Source organism: Rhinoderma darwinii, chromosome 12 (assembly GCF_050947455.1).
Source record: "Rhinoderma darwinii isolate aRhiDar2 chromosome 12, aRhiDar2.hap1, whole genome shotgun sequence".
NCBI classification, from domain to species: Eukaryota; Metazoa; Chordata; class Amphibia; order Anura; family Rhinodermatidae; genus Rhinoderma; species Rhinoderma darwinii.
Genome location: NC_134698.1, coordinates 62,492,518 through 62,504,625, shown reverse-complemented (window position 1 = coordinate 62,504,625; position 12,108 = coordinate 62,492,518). Strand labels below are relative to the sequence as shown.

The window sequence follows — 12,108 nt, the reverse complement described above, 5'->3', positions numbered from 1 at the left end:
TACAGTTTTCTACTTAGCAAGTGGTCACGACGGGACGTGTCTTCATTCTCTGGATCAGCATAGGGGAGACCCCCATTAAGCAGAAGTATACAGCCTACCCAATAAAATACACCGTACCATTAGAAGATTTGACTTGTGCTCCAGTATCGGGGGATTATATATCAGCGATCTGCTGGGGCCACATAATACAGGACCACAGCTTGTATAGTTTTATAGCAATTTTTATTAGAGTCAAAGGCTGGTATTGCAAGAGAAGACTCCATACTGCACAAGCAGCATCAGGTGGTAATATTCCAACTGAAATATCTCCATTTTCCTGTTTCCAGAAAGCATCTTAACGGGTTCCAATGGTAACTTGCCAGACTCTGATCAAGTTGTCTGTGTATCCAGCGAAGAGAGTCTGTAAGGCGAGAACAAAACTATATTAAATACTGGTCTATCAAAATTCATACCGTTTATATTGAACGCATAGGGCGTCACTGTTCCATCCTATTATCCCGAGAGCTAAACCACGCTACATAACATTGCTACCATTAACCTAATACAACACTTTGTAGGCATGACTTACAGAAAGGTTCCAATATCTATAACTACAATGGCTACAGCTTATGCCACGATGCAGTAAGACAGAACGAGAGCCACTCGACCAATGTTTGCACTATCAATACAGCACCTATGTAAAACGTCAACCATGAAGACTGCATGGTAGATTACATAAGCCGAATACAAGTCCATTACCTGTCCATCTGCTGACCAGGCCAGAGAAGTACATTGTGGGGGCTCCGCTTTGCTGCTGGTACTGATCACCTCCTGCTTCAGCTCATCAACAATGATCTTGCCCTCCAGATCCTACAAAAGAATAAGAGTTTTAGCCAAAGATCTCAAACACTAAATAAAATTCTTTAAAAAAAAATATATGTGTTGCTCAGAAACAGCCTCTGATTTTCAGCAATGAGCATCAGTTGGCATAAGAAATCATCACTGCAAGGAAAAGTGTTCTTAGTAATTTTAGATGTAGTTTTGTTTGTTTCTAACTAATTACCACAGCATGTTAAACAAAACCACTTCCAGCCGAAAGTTGTTAATCGCGGGAGATGCGGCGATACAGATACTACAGAACGGTCCTCAAGTAGTTGAACAACATACCCAGATCTTGATGCTTGGCCCGGTGGCGGCGCACAGCCAGTAGCGGTTGGGACTGAAGCACAGAGCATTGATGATGTCTCCGCTGTCCAGGGTGTACAAGTGTTTCCCCTCATTCAAATCCCACAACATGGCTTGTCCATCCTGGAATCAGAGATTACAGATCAGTAAATGGCGGGAATAGATCATACATCAGCTGCCCCGTATTTACATAGAATCGTTAGACTTCAGGCTTGATGTGCGGAGCAGCCAGATCTCCATCACAAAGTGGTACTACAAGATCAGCAAGCGCTTTCTACAACGTAGCAAAAACTACTGAAAGGAGTGGCTTCGGTGGACATTATTTTGAGTATCATTTATTATTTGCAACATAATCCAGAAATAAAAGGAAAAAATTATGGGACATGTCAGAGCCGAGGCTGCTACTTTCCCTGTATTACGTAAAGACAATTCGGGTACTGCAAACGGCTACGAACGCTTCCCATGCCACAGCAACATGCTAGGAGAGGGGTAAGACTATTTACACGCGCCCCATTTTTAATGCCATGGATTTGGCCACAGCAAAATGTTTTACATGTGGATTTCACAGACTGCTACGGATTCCACCCTTTGCCGCTGAGCTGAAAGAGATCCCCCCCCCCCTCCTGACAGAATCGAAGGGGCTAATCTGCAGGATTGGAGTGATCTCTACCCACGAGATCAGTGTGAGACAAATCTGCCGCAGAGCAGTAACCAGCACTCGCCAGTGACTGATGCATCCACAGGTAATTAAGAGGTTAATGCACTCCAGCCATCTAATCTTATAACTAGTGCCAGTAACAGTGTACCGCTGGTCATACATAATAAATAGTCCATGGACCTCAACACAATGTGTATGGGGACGGCCCAACTGTTCAGTGGAGTCTACTCCGGGGGGTGGGGGTGTGAGGTGGAAACCAGATTATTGTACTTTAACATGCAAGATCCTCCTCCCTTTTTGGCACATCAGCATGTATACTCTCCCGCTCAGGGCATGCATGTTTATCAAAGAAACTGCCCTTAAGCGAATATTCGGCCAAAAGCTATATAAAAAGGTGTATGACCAGGTTATATTTGCAATTTTAAAAAGGCCGAAAAAACCCAAAAAACAATTGCATAGTAGACAATGTTGGCAGTGCCCACAACAGCCGCCACTATACACAACTTTCTTTGAAGCATCAAAAACCTTTGAACAGCTGTCCGATCCACTGAATATACCTAAAAATCTGCCTCTAAGGGCCTGTTTACATCACCGTTAATTTCCGTTCCGGGGTTCCCGTCGGGTGAACCCCGCAACGGAAAGTGAAAGCAAAGCTTCCGTTTCAGTCACCATTGATCTCAATGGTGACGGAAACATCGCTAATGCTTTCCGTTCGCCACCATTCCGACGGAATCAATAGCGCAGTCGACGCCACTATTGATTCCGTCGGAATACCGGAAACCTGCCGTTGCGGGGTTCACCCGACGTTAACCTCCGACAGAACGGTGATGTGAACAGGCCCTAAGGCTACATACACACGACCGTTGTTTTCGCCAGTCCGCCATATATGCACACGGACCCATCCATTTCTATGGCCCCATGCACCTTTTTTTGCACAGATCCATGTGGGGGCCGTAAAACTCAGAGCAGGTCCAATTCCTGTCCGTGTTTGCGGCTCAGTCTTGCCCATTCAAGTCAAACAACCTACAGGAGGGAGGTGGGGGCCACATGGACAGCAAAAAGTCAACGGATCAGTTTTTTTACAGCCGAAAATACAAAACTGTCTCGTGTTAAACCAAACTAACTATTTATACTCAAGAGAAATTAATTTGATATGGCATCAATATAGTTTTAGTTACAGAAAAATCTCCAGATCAACACAAACACTCATCTTGAATGGCCAGTAGCAAACAATAACCGAACAGTTAAGAATCCACACGTTCCCCCATTTCTCCTCACCTTGCCTCCAGAGGCGCACAGTGACCCATCAGGAGACACCGTGACAGTATTCAGGTAGCCACTGTGCCCAATGTGGTTGGTCTTCAATTTGCAGTTGGCCAAATTCCAAACCTGAAATTAAAATATCTAAGTTAGTATACAAGAAATGACCACAGGCGGCTTTACCAAGATCTACGATCACCTAACTTATGTGCCCAGACATTATAGGACCAGGATGTAAGTGCAGTCACGGCAGAAAGCCTTAAGTCATCCACGGACTCTGGAGAACTCAACCAGGTCTATTCTGTCCATCCGTTATTGAATTACCCCAAGATATACATACACCCTGAGCGACTCACCTTCACCATCTTGTCCCATCCGCAGGATACAATGATTGGATTGCTGCTGTTGGGTGAGAAACGGACGCAAGAAACCCATTCAGAGTGGGATTCTTCCTGGAGAAAGAAAAATGCATCATAAGCATCAACTCAATATAAGATAGTAGTACATAAATCTAGTATTAAAGGGGTTGATGGGACAGTTTTTCATAGTGATGACATATCCACAGGATACGTCATCAGTATATGATCGGTGGGGGTCCAACACCCAGACCCTGCACCGGTCACCTGGTCCAGCTGCTACGGAAGTTATGCAGTGGTCGGTGCTGGAAGCAGAGGGCTCCGGTCACAGTATACCCGCCGTGTTGCAGCTCTGCTTCTATTCACTTGAATAGGAGCAGAGCTGCAATAACCAAGCACGGGCGCTATACAGTATATGAAGCCTTTTGCTTCCGGCACCGACCACTGCATAAATACCGGAGCAGCTGGAACAGGTGATCGGTGCAGGGTCTGGGTGTTGGATCCCTACTGATCATATACTGGGTGACCTATCCTGTGGACACGTCATCAGTATGAAATACGGCCCCCGTGCCCAGACAACCCCTTTAAGGTGTGCAGTCTACTGTATGGTCCCATCATAATTGCAGGATTGTCAGCCTACTTGATGTCAGAGTAGTTCATCTAATCACAAGGACCAAATGCACCCCACTACAATGCTGAAATAATGGGGGGGCCGTTCCCTTACCTGCACTGTGTATTTGCACACTCCCAGAGTGTTCCACAGCTTGATGGTCTTGTCTCGGGATCCTGACACAATCTGACGGTTGTCAGCGGAAAAAGCCACACTGAGGACATCCTTGGTGTGACCCACAAATCGCCTTGTGGTTGTGCCACTGAAGGGGGAAAAAAAAAAAAGTTTCATGAGTGTCCATGCCAAAACACACTTGTCAGAATTTAATCCTAACACAACTTACGTGGTAAGATCCCACAGCCTCAGGGTCCCATCCCAGGAACCGGATAGGGCAAACTGCCCATCAGAGGAGATGACGACATCACTGACAAAGTGGGAGTGACCGCGCAGGGCGCGCTGGGGGACACCATAGTTGGTCTCGTCACGCGTCAGCTTCCACATGATGACGGTCTTATCTAGAACACAACGAGAACAGTTCACATAATACAATAGATTGTGACCTCCATTACTTGTATCGCTCGTCTGCAGCGTTTCAGTTGCCCCATTTTTATTTTTAACATAAAGAACAATTGTTACTTCTCTGGCATTGGCGAGCGACGTTACAAACTGAGGAAGAAGACGCTCCCTAGATGGACAACACTTTTCTTCAAAGTGAAATTTCAAGGTTTAGTTATGAAAACACTTGCTATAACCACAATCTCTCGTACCCCATTTAGCATGGTTAGGTCCTAGGCAATTGCTCAAACAACAATTCCATATACAGCTTATCAGTAAGTAGTAAACACAAGAACAGCCTAACAGACTTGTACAGTAGCCAGGATTATGATTATGGCAAAACATTTTTAGAGGGAAGGAAGGTTACAATGCGGACAGTGGGGAGTTGCCAGTTAAGCAATTCCCATCTCCCGCACAACATTCACAGATGACAGCGGTCATCCAGCATTTAGATTGCAAACTGCATAGAGAGGAGAAGTATACAGCGCCAAACAGACCCCCAGCACCAACATACAGAGGACCCCCGGGCACCCACATACACAGAGGACCCCCGGGCACCCACATACACAGAGGACCCCCGGGCACCCACATACACAGAGGACCCCCGGGCACCCACATACACAGAGGACCCCCAGCGCCCACATACACAGAGGACCCCCAGCGCCCACATACACAGAGGACCCCCGGGCACCCACATACACAGAGGACCCCCGGGCACCCACATACACAGAGGACCCCCGGGCACCCACATACACAGAGGACCCCCGGGCACCCACATACACAGAGGACCCCCGGGCACCCACATACACAGAGGACCCCCGGGCACCCACATACACAGAGGACCCCCGGGCACCCACATACACAGAGGACCCCCGGGCACCCACATACACAGAGGACCCCCAGCGCCCACATACACAGAGGACCCCCAGCGCCAACATACACAGAGGACCCCCAGCGCCAACATACACAGAGGACCCCCAACGCCCAAATACACAGAGGACCCCCAGCGCCCAAATACACAGAGGACCCCCAGCGCCCAAATACACAGAGGACCCCCAGCGCCCAAATACACAGAGTCCCGCAGCACATCACGAACCAAAGACACAGCTCAGAAAACTGCCCCTTATACCCAATACGAACACACAGCCATTGACCCTACACAGGTCTCATAGCCGCTCAATACATCACTACAGGAAGCACGAGTGTGCACAGCGCCGAGTACATAGGCCCAGACCTGCGCTGTACAGAGTAGAAGAACAGGCGGCGGTCCACAGCCCCGCGGCACAGACTTCACATACAGCCACACATGGGACATATAGAAACTTATCGTAAGACACGGCCATATTTTAATAGAATGACTGCGTATACACATGTATCTCACCCCGGGAAGAGCTGAGGATCATGTCCGGGAATTGCGGGGTGGTCGCAATTTGGGTGACCCAACCATTGTGCCCCTTAAGGGTCCCCCGAAGGGTCATCTGCTCGGTCATGTTTGGAACTTGTTTAGGGACGCTCCACCGGAGGAGGATGGAGGGGGATTGAGTCAAGCGGCTCTAAAGAGACCGGGAAAAGGCGGAAACCAGGGCAGCCTCGGCTTTTATACACAACGTGAAGTACCAACGTCATGACGTCAACGGAGGAAATACGTCAGCCGCCAGCCGCAAGATGGCAGCGCACATAGAAATAGATCCAATGGTATAGATAAGTTGCTTGTAATCAGTCGCACGGTTATATATTTGCGTACGATGATTATGATGTAGTTAAGCGACGGCATCGTGTGTGACGGCCTTATGTACTGTGCGCAGTTTGACGGGGATTCTTCATAGCGAGCAGGACGCGACTGTCTTTTTTTTATTTTTTTAAATAACTTTATTGAGACTCGTTAGTGAACAGTACATCACATGTTTATGTGACATTTGGTTGGACTGAATAAGGAAAGTGTCCCCAGCATTGTGCATCTATAAAGTGGGGGCACTGCTTCTTACCTGACTAATAACACCATGACCATAGTTTAATTAATAAATTGTTGCAAATAATCAGTGCGCTTTTTATATTTCTGTTTCCAGAGTAATTACAATTTTTTTTATTTTTTTCTTTATTTATAAAGCAGAAACGGGTAACATAGTTTCTAGTGACACTTTTGTACGGGTAGGGTGGGCAAATTTCTCACAATTTGGCCATGCCAACGATTAATAGACAATGCAAGTGGTCTTCAACCTGTGGCTCAACAGCTGTGGTGAAACTACAACTCCCAGCATGCGGCTGTTGGGAAATGCTGGGAGGTATAGTTTCACCACAGCTGGAGAGCCACAGGATGGAGAACACTGGACCACGGCTTTAAAGGCAAATTGGTTAATACCTGCGCATATACATGAATAGACATTCTCTTAAAGGGGTATTCTCATCTTATAGAGTGATGGTGGCCTATTGCTAGGATATGTAATCGCTTTATGATCGGTGGGGGTCCGACCATCCTGAGAATAGGAGGCCATTGTGCTGATTTACTACATTGTCCCTTTCTAAGTTTTAGATGTTAGCTGGAAGTCAATGGGGAAATCTAAAACACACTACAAACACATTTTTTAGGTGCCGTTTTTTAATTTTGCCTTTCGTTTTTTAGGTCAGTTGCGTTTTTTCGAAATTACAGCTGGTTTGACCTTTGCTTTTAAATAAAGCATTTAGTGGCATTTTTCTCCTATAGACCTCCATAGGTTATTTTTGCCTCTTGTATGTGTATGTGTCAATGCGCTGCAAGGAGGAATCTTTGAAATCATCTCAAACATGATTTGCAATGGGAAATATCCACCTAAAAAAACACACAGGTCGTAAAACACAATATTAGCAAAAAACGCCCATAAATAAATGTACAATTTTATTAAAAACCTTTGAGTTTTTTTAGATGTGTTTTTTTTTGGCCAAAAAACCACCACACGATAAGGCCAAATTCAGACGAACGTGGTGTATGTCCGTGTGACGGCCGTCGTTTAACGCATGTTTCATTGGGGCCGTTCACGCGGCCGTTGTTTTAATGTCCTATTTTGTTACGTTTTCACGGATCCCTCCATAGACCCAAATCTATGGGGATCCGTGAAAACGGGACCCGCACAGGGTCAACTCGGACGTGAAAAACGGCCATTTTTCACGTCCGAGTTTCCCCACGTTTGCCTGAATTCGGCCTAAGGTTACATGCACATGTTGCATAATTTGGTGAAGAAAATCCACATGAAAACCGCAGGTATACGCAGGTAAAATACGCACCAAATAGTGCAGGTTTTTTTTAATGTATTTTTAGGTGCGGTTTTATGCTGCAGATTTTGGTGCAGTTTTTTTTAAAAACTAGTCAGATGCAATTTGCGAGCAGAAACAAGATAAATTGACACGCAGCAAATGTTAAAATACGCACCGCAGGTCAATATACGTGCATAAAAAATCTACAATGTGTAGATGAGATTTTTTTTAAATCTCAGTTAATTTGCTGGTACTGTATTACGCTGCATATTTCCCGCACTAAAATCCGCGCGGCAAATCCGCACGTAATACGCATCGTGTGCATTTGGCCTAAGGTAGAGCATTGGTGCATATAAGCAAGGCAACTTTCTGTCCAACCCTGACTCCAGCCGCTTATCTCCTGCAAACCTCTACACAGAAATGTAATTTGCAGCTATGAGGTACATACAGGACTGAAGACAAAAACATTGGGATTCTCCTGCTTGTTGTGCCACATACAGTGAAGGAAATAAGTATTTGATCCCTTGCTGATTTTGTAAGTTTGCCCACTGTCAAAGACATGAACAGTCTAGAATTTTTAGGCTAGGTTAATTTTACCAGTGAGAGATAGATTATATATAGAAAAAAAAAACAGAAAATCACATAGTCAAAATTATATATATTTATTTGCATTGTGCACAGAGAAATAAGTATTTGATCCCTTTGGCAAACAAGACTTAATACTTGGTGGCAAAACCCTTGTTGGCAAGCACAGCAGTCAGACGTTTTTAGTAGTTGATGATGAGGTTTGCACACATGTTAAATGGAATTTTGGCCCACTCCTCTTTGCAGATCATCTGTAAATCATTAAGATTTCGAGGCTGTTGCTTGGCAACTCGGATCTTCAGCTCCCTCCATAAGTTTTCGATGGGATTAAGGTCTCGAGACTGGCTAGGCCACTCCATGACCTTAATGTGCTTCTTTTTGAGCCACTCCTTTGTTGCCTTGGCTGTATGTTTCGGGTCATTGTCGTGCTGGAAGACCCAGCCACGAGCCATTTTTAATGTCCTGGTGGAGGGAAGGAGGTTGTCACTCAGGATTTGACAGTACATGGCTCCATCCATTCTCCCATTGATGCGGTGAAGTAGTCCTGTGCCCTTAGCAGAGAAACACCCCCAAAACATAATGTTTCCACCTCCATGCTTGACAGTGGGGACGGTGTTCTTTGGGTCATAGGCAGCATTTCTCTTCCTCCAAACACGTCGAGTTGAGTTAATGCCAAAGAGCTCAATTTTAGTCTCATCTGACCACAGCACCTTCTCCCAATCACTCTCAGAATCATCCAGATGTTCATTTGCAAACTTCAGACGGGCCTGTACATGTGCCTTCTTGAGCAGGGGGACCTTGCGGGCACTGCAGGATTTTAATCCATTACGGCGTAATGTGTTACCAATGGTTTTCTTGGTGACTGTGGTCCCTGCTGCCTTGAGATCATTAACAAGTTCCCCCCGTGTAGTTTTCTGCTGAGCACTCACCTTCCTCAGGATCAAGGATACCCCACGAGGTGAGATTTTGCATGGAGCCCCAGATCGATGTCGATTGACAATCATTTTGTATGTCTTCCATTTTCTTACTATTGCACCAACAGTTGTCTCCTTCTCACCCAGCGTCTTACTTATGGTTTTGTAGCCCATTCCAGCCTTGTGCAGGTCTATGATCTTGTCCCTGACATCCTTAGAAAGCTCTTTGGTCTTGCCCATGTTGTAGAGGTTAGAGTCAGACTGGTTAATTGAGTCTGTGGACAGGAGTCTTTTATACAGGTGACCATGTAAGAGCTGTCTTTAATCCAGGCACCAAGTTGATTTGGAGCGTGTAACTGGTCGGGAGGAGGCTGAACTCTTAATGGTTGGTAGGGGATCAAATACTTATTTCTCTGTGCACAATGCAAATAAATATATATAATTTTGACAATGTGATTTTCTTTATTTTTTTTCATATAATCTATCTCTCACTGGTAAAATTAACCTTGCCTAAAAATTCTAGACTGTTCATGACTTTGACAGTGGGCAAACTTACAAAATCAGCAAGGGATCAAATACTTATTTCCTCCACTGTAAGGCCTCATGCACACTTCCGTCGGCCGTTAATGACAGTTCCGTGAATCACGAACCGCACACGGATGGCTGCCGTGTGCAGTCCGTTGTTTCACGGACCAAATCACGACCGTAGTGTTTCTCTGGTCTGCAAATTCCCGTACCGTGGTCCGTATTTTGCGGATGAAATGTCATCTGTAGTGCATCCGTGTGTCATCTGCAAAATGGATGGAAAATAATGATGCTGACTTCCTGTCGTCGCTTAGCAACACTTCTGCAAATCCGCAAAATTACGGATGTCACACGTAGGTGTATCCGCAGTTTCCACGAGCCCATTGACTTCTATGGGCAAGTCCGTAGCGAATTTGCGGGCCGTAATAAGACATGTCCTGAGTTTCTGTGGCTCATATTTGCGGTCCTGGAAAGAACCGTGAAAACCATGGTCCATGTGCATGGTGCCATAGCAATGAAATGGTCAGTAATTCACCTGCAGATTTGCGGGTGAATTGCGGATGCAAAAACACGTTAGTGTGCATGAGGCCAAAGGCCGAGACTGTTCCGTCAAAAACAGACAGGAGTAGCACCTGTCCTATATTTGACGGAACTGCCGCACGGTTCCGTTAAAACAAGTGTGCATGGCCCCATTGAAATTAATGTGTCAGTTAAAACAACAGATAGCACCCTGACGAAAAAAACTGAAGTGGGCATGAGGCCTAACTATGGCTGGGTTCACACGACCTATTTTCAGGCGTAAACGAGGCGTTTTACGCCTCGAATTACGCCTGAAAACACGGCTCAAATACGTCGGCAAACATCTGCCCATTCATTTCAATGGGTTTGCCGACGTATTGTGCAGACGACCTGTAATTTTACGCGTCGCTGTCAAAAGACGGCGCGTAAAATAACAGCGTCGTCAAAGAAGTGCAGGACACTTCTTGGGACGTAATTTCAGCCTTTTTTCATTGTCTTCAATGAAGAACAGCTCCAAATTACGGCCGTAATTGACGCCTCGCAAAACGCGAGTACAAGCAATTACGTCTGAAATGCAGGAGCTGTTTTCTCCTGAAAACAGCTCCGTAATTTCAGCCGTAATTGTCGTTATCGTGTGCACATACCCTTAGGGTATGTGCACACGTAGTGACCAAAAACGTCTGAAAATACGGAGCTGTTTTCAAGGGAAAACAGCCCCTGATTTTCAGACGTTTTTTGAGCAACTTGAGTTTTTCGCTGCGTTTTTGGAGCTGTTTTCATTGGAGTCTATGAGAAAATGGCTCCAAAAACGTCCAAAGAAGTGTCCTGCACTTCTTTGACGAGGCAGTCATTTTACGCGTCGTCGTTTTTACAGCTGTCAAACGACGACGTGTAAATTACAGGTCGTCGGCACAGTACGTCGGCAAACCCATTCAAATGAATGGGCAGATGTTTGCCGACGTATTGGAGCCGTATTTTCAGGCGTAAAACGAGGCATAGTACGCCTTGTTTACGCCTGAAAATAGGTCGTGTGAACCCAGCCTAACAGTGTCTGTTGCAACTACCAAAAGATTTCTCTACTGGCCATAGGAGTATATTCTGAAGCCACCACTTGAGGAATCCATGTCTGATCTACTAGAGTCAAAAGCTGCATCATTGAGATTAATGCAGAACGTTGATATCCAGTCCTGGAACCAGTACAGAAACATCTTTTTTGCTATTGTAGGAAGGAGAACTTGGTATTAGTCTTGGTATATATTACTATACAAACATGATGACAAACACTATTGGTATAAGTATGAAGAGGGCACTAAACTTGTTAACCCAAAACTCTAGTAAGTAGTAAAATTAGACTGAGGCCTTATTCACATGAACTTGTATTACGTCCGTGCTATGCGCGTGGAAATCACGCGCGTCGCATGGACCTATGTTAGTGAATGGGGCCGTTCAGACGTATGTGCGCTGCGTGAAACTCACGACATGTCCTATACTTGCCCGTGTTTCGCGCAGCACGCACCCATTGAAGTCTATGGGTGCGTGCAAATCGCACTCGGCACACGGAAGCGGGTGACGCGCGTGATTCGCGCTACAGTAGTAAAAAAAATTAATGAAAACAGAAAAGCGCCACGTGCTTTTCTATTTGTAAACATAAAAACAGAGTGTCATAATGATGGCGGCTGCGCGAAAATCACGCAGCCACGCACCATATTCTGATGCCATACTGAACTTTTGCAC

At 45.6% G+C, this 12,108-nt stretch overlaps 1 protein-coding gene across 1 annotated transcript; it reads right to left on the bottom strand.

The window, feature by feature from the left end:
• Positions 1–200: 200 nt before the first annotated feature.
• On the bottom strand, positions 201–6,184 carry RACK1 (receptor for activated C kinase 1). Its single transcript, XM_075844938.1, has 8 exons — positions 5,985–6,184; positions 4,392–4,563; positions 4,163–4,310; positions 3,439–3,534; positions 3,101–3,211; positions 1,147–1,287; positions 739–849; positions 201–400 (listed from the first exon to the last, which is right to left on the bottom strand). The coding sequence occupies exons 1-8, from the start codon at positions 6,091–6,093 to the stop codon at positions 335–337; spliced, it is 954 nt and encodes a 317-aa protein (XP_075701053.1). The 5' UTR covers positions 6,094–6,184; the 3' UTR covers positions 201–334.
• Between the last annotated feature and the right edge of the window lie 5,924 nt (positions 6,185–12,108).

What these genes read in the sequence shown, in the direction of transcription:
- RACK1 (XM_075844938.1), bottom strand. Translation starts at nt 6,093, where the DNA reads ATGACCGAGCAGATGACCCTTCGGGGGACCCTTAAGGGGCACAATGGT. An exon ending in AGGCTGTGGGATCTTACCAC is followed by an intron (nt 4,311 to 4,391) that starts GTAAGTTGTGTT and finishes TTCCCCCTTCAG; the next exon opens with TGGCACAACCACAAGGCGAT. An exon ending in TGTGCGCCTCTGGAGGCAAG is followed by an intron (nt 1,288 to 3,100) that starts GTGAGGAGAAAT and finishes CTCTGATTCCAG; the next exon opens with GATGGACAAGCCATGTTGTG.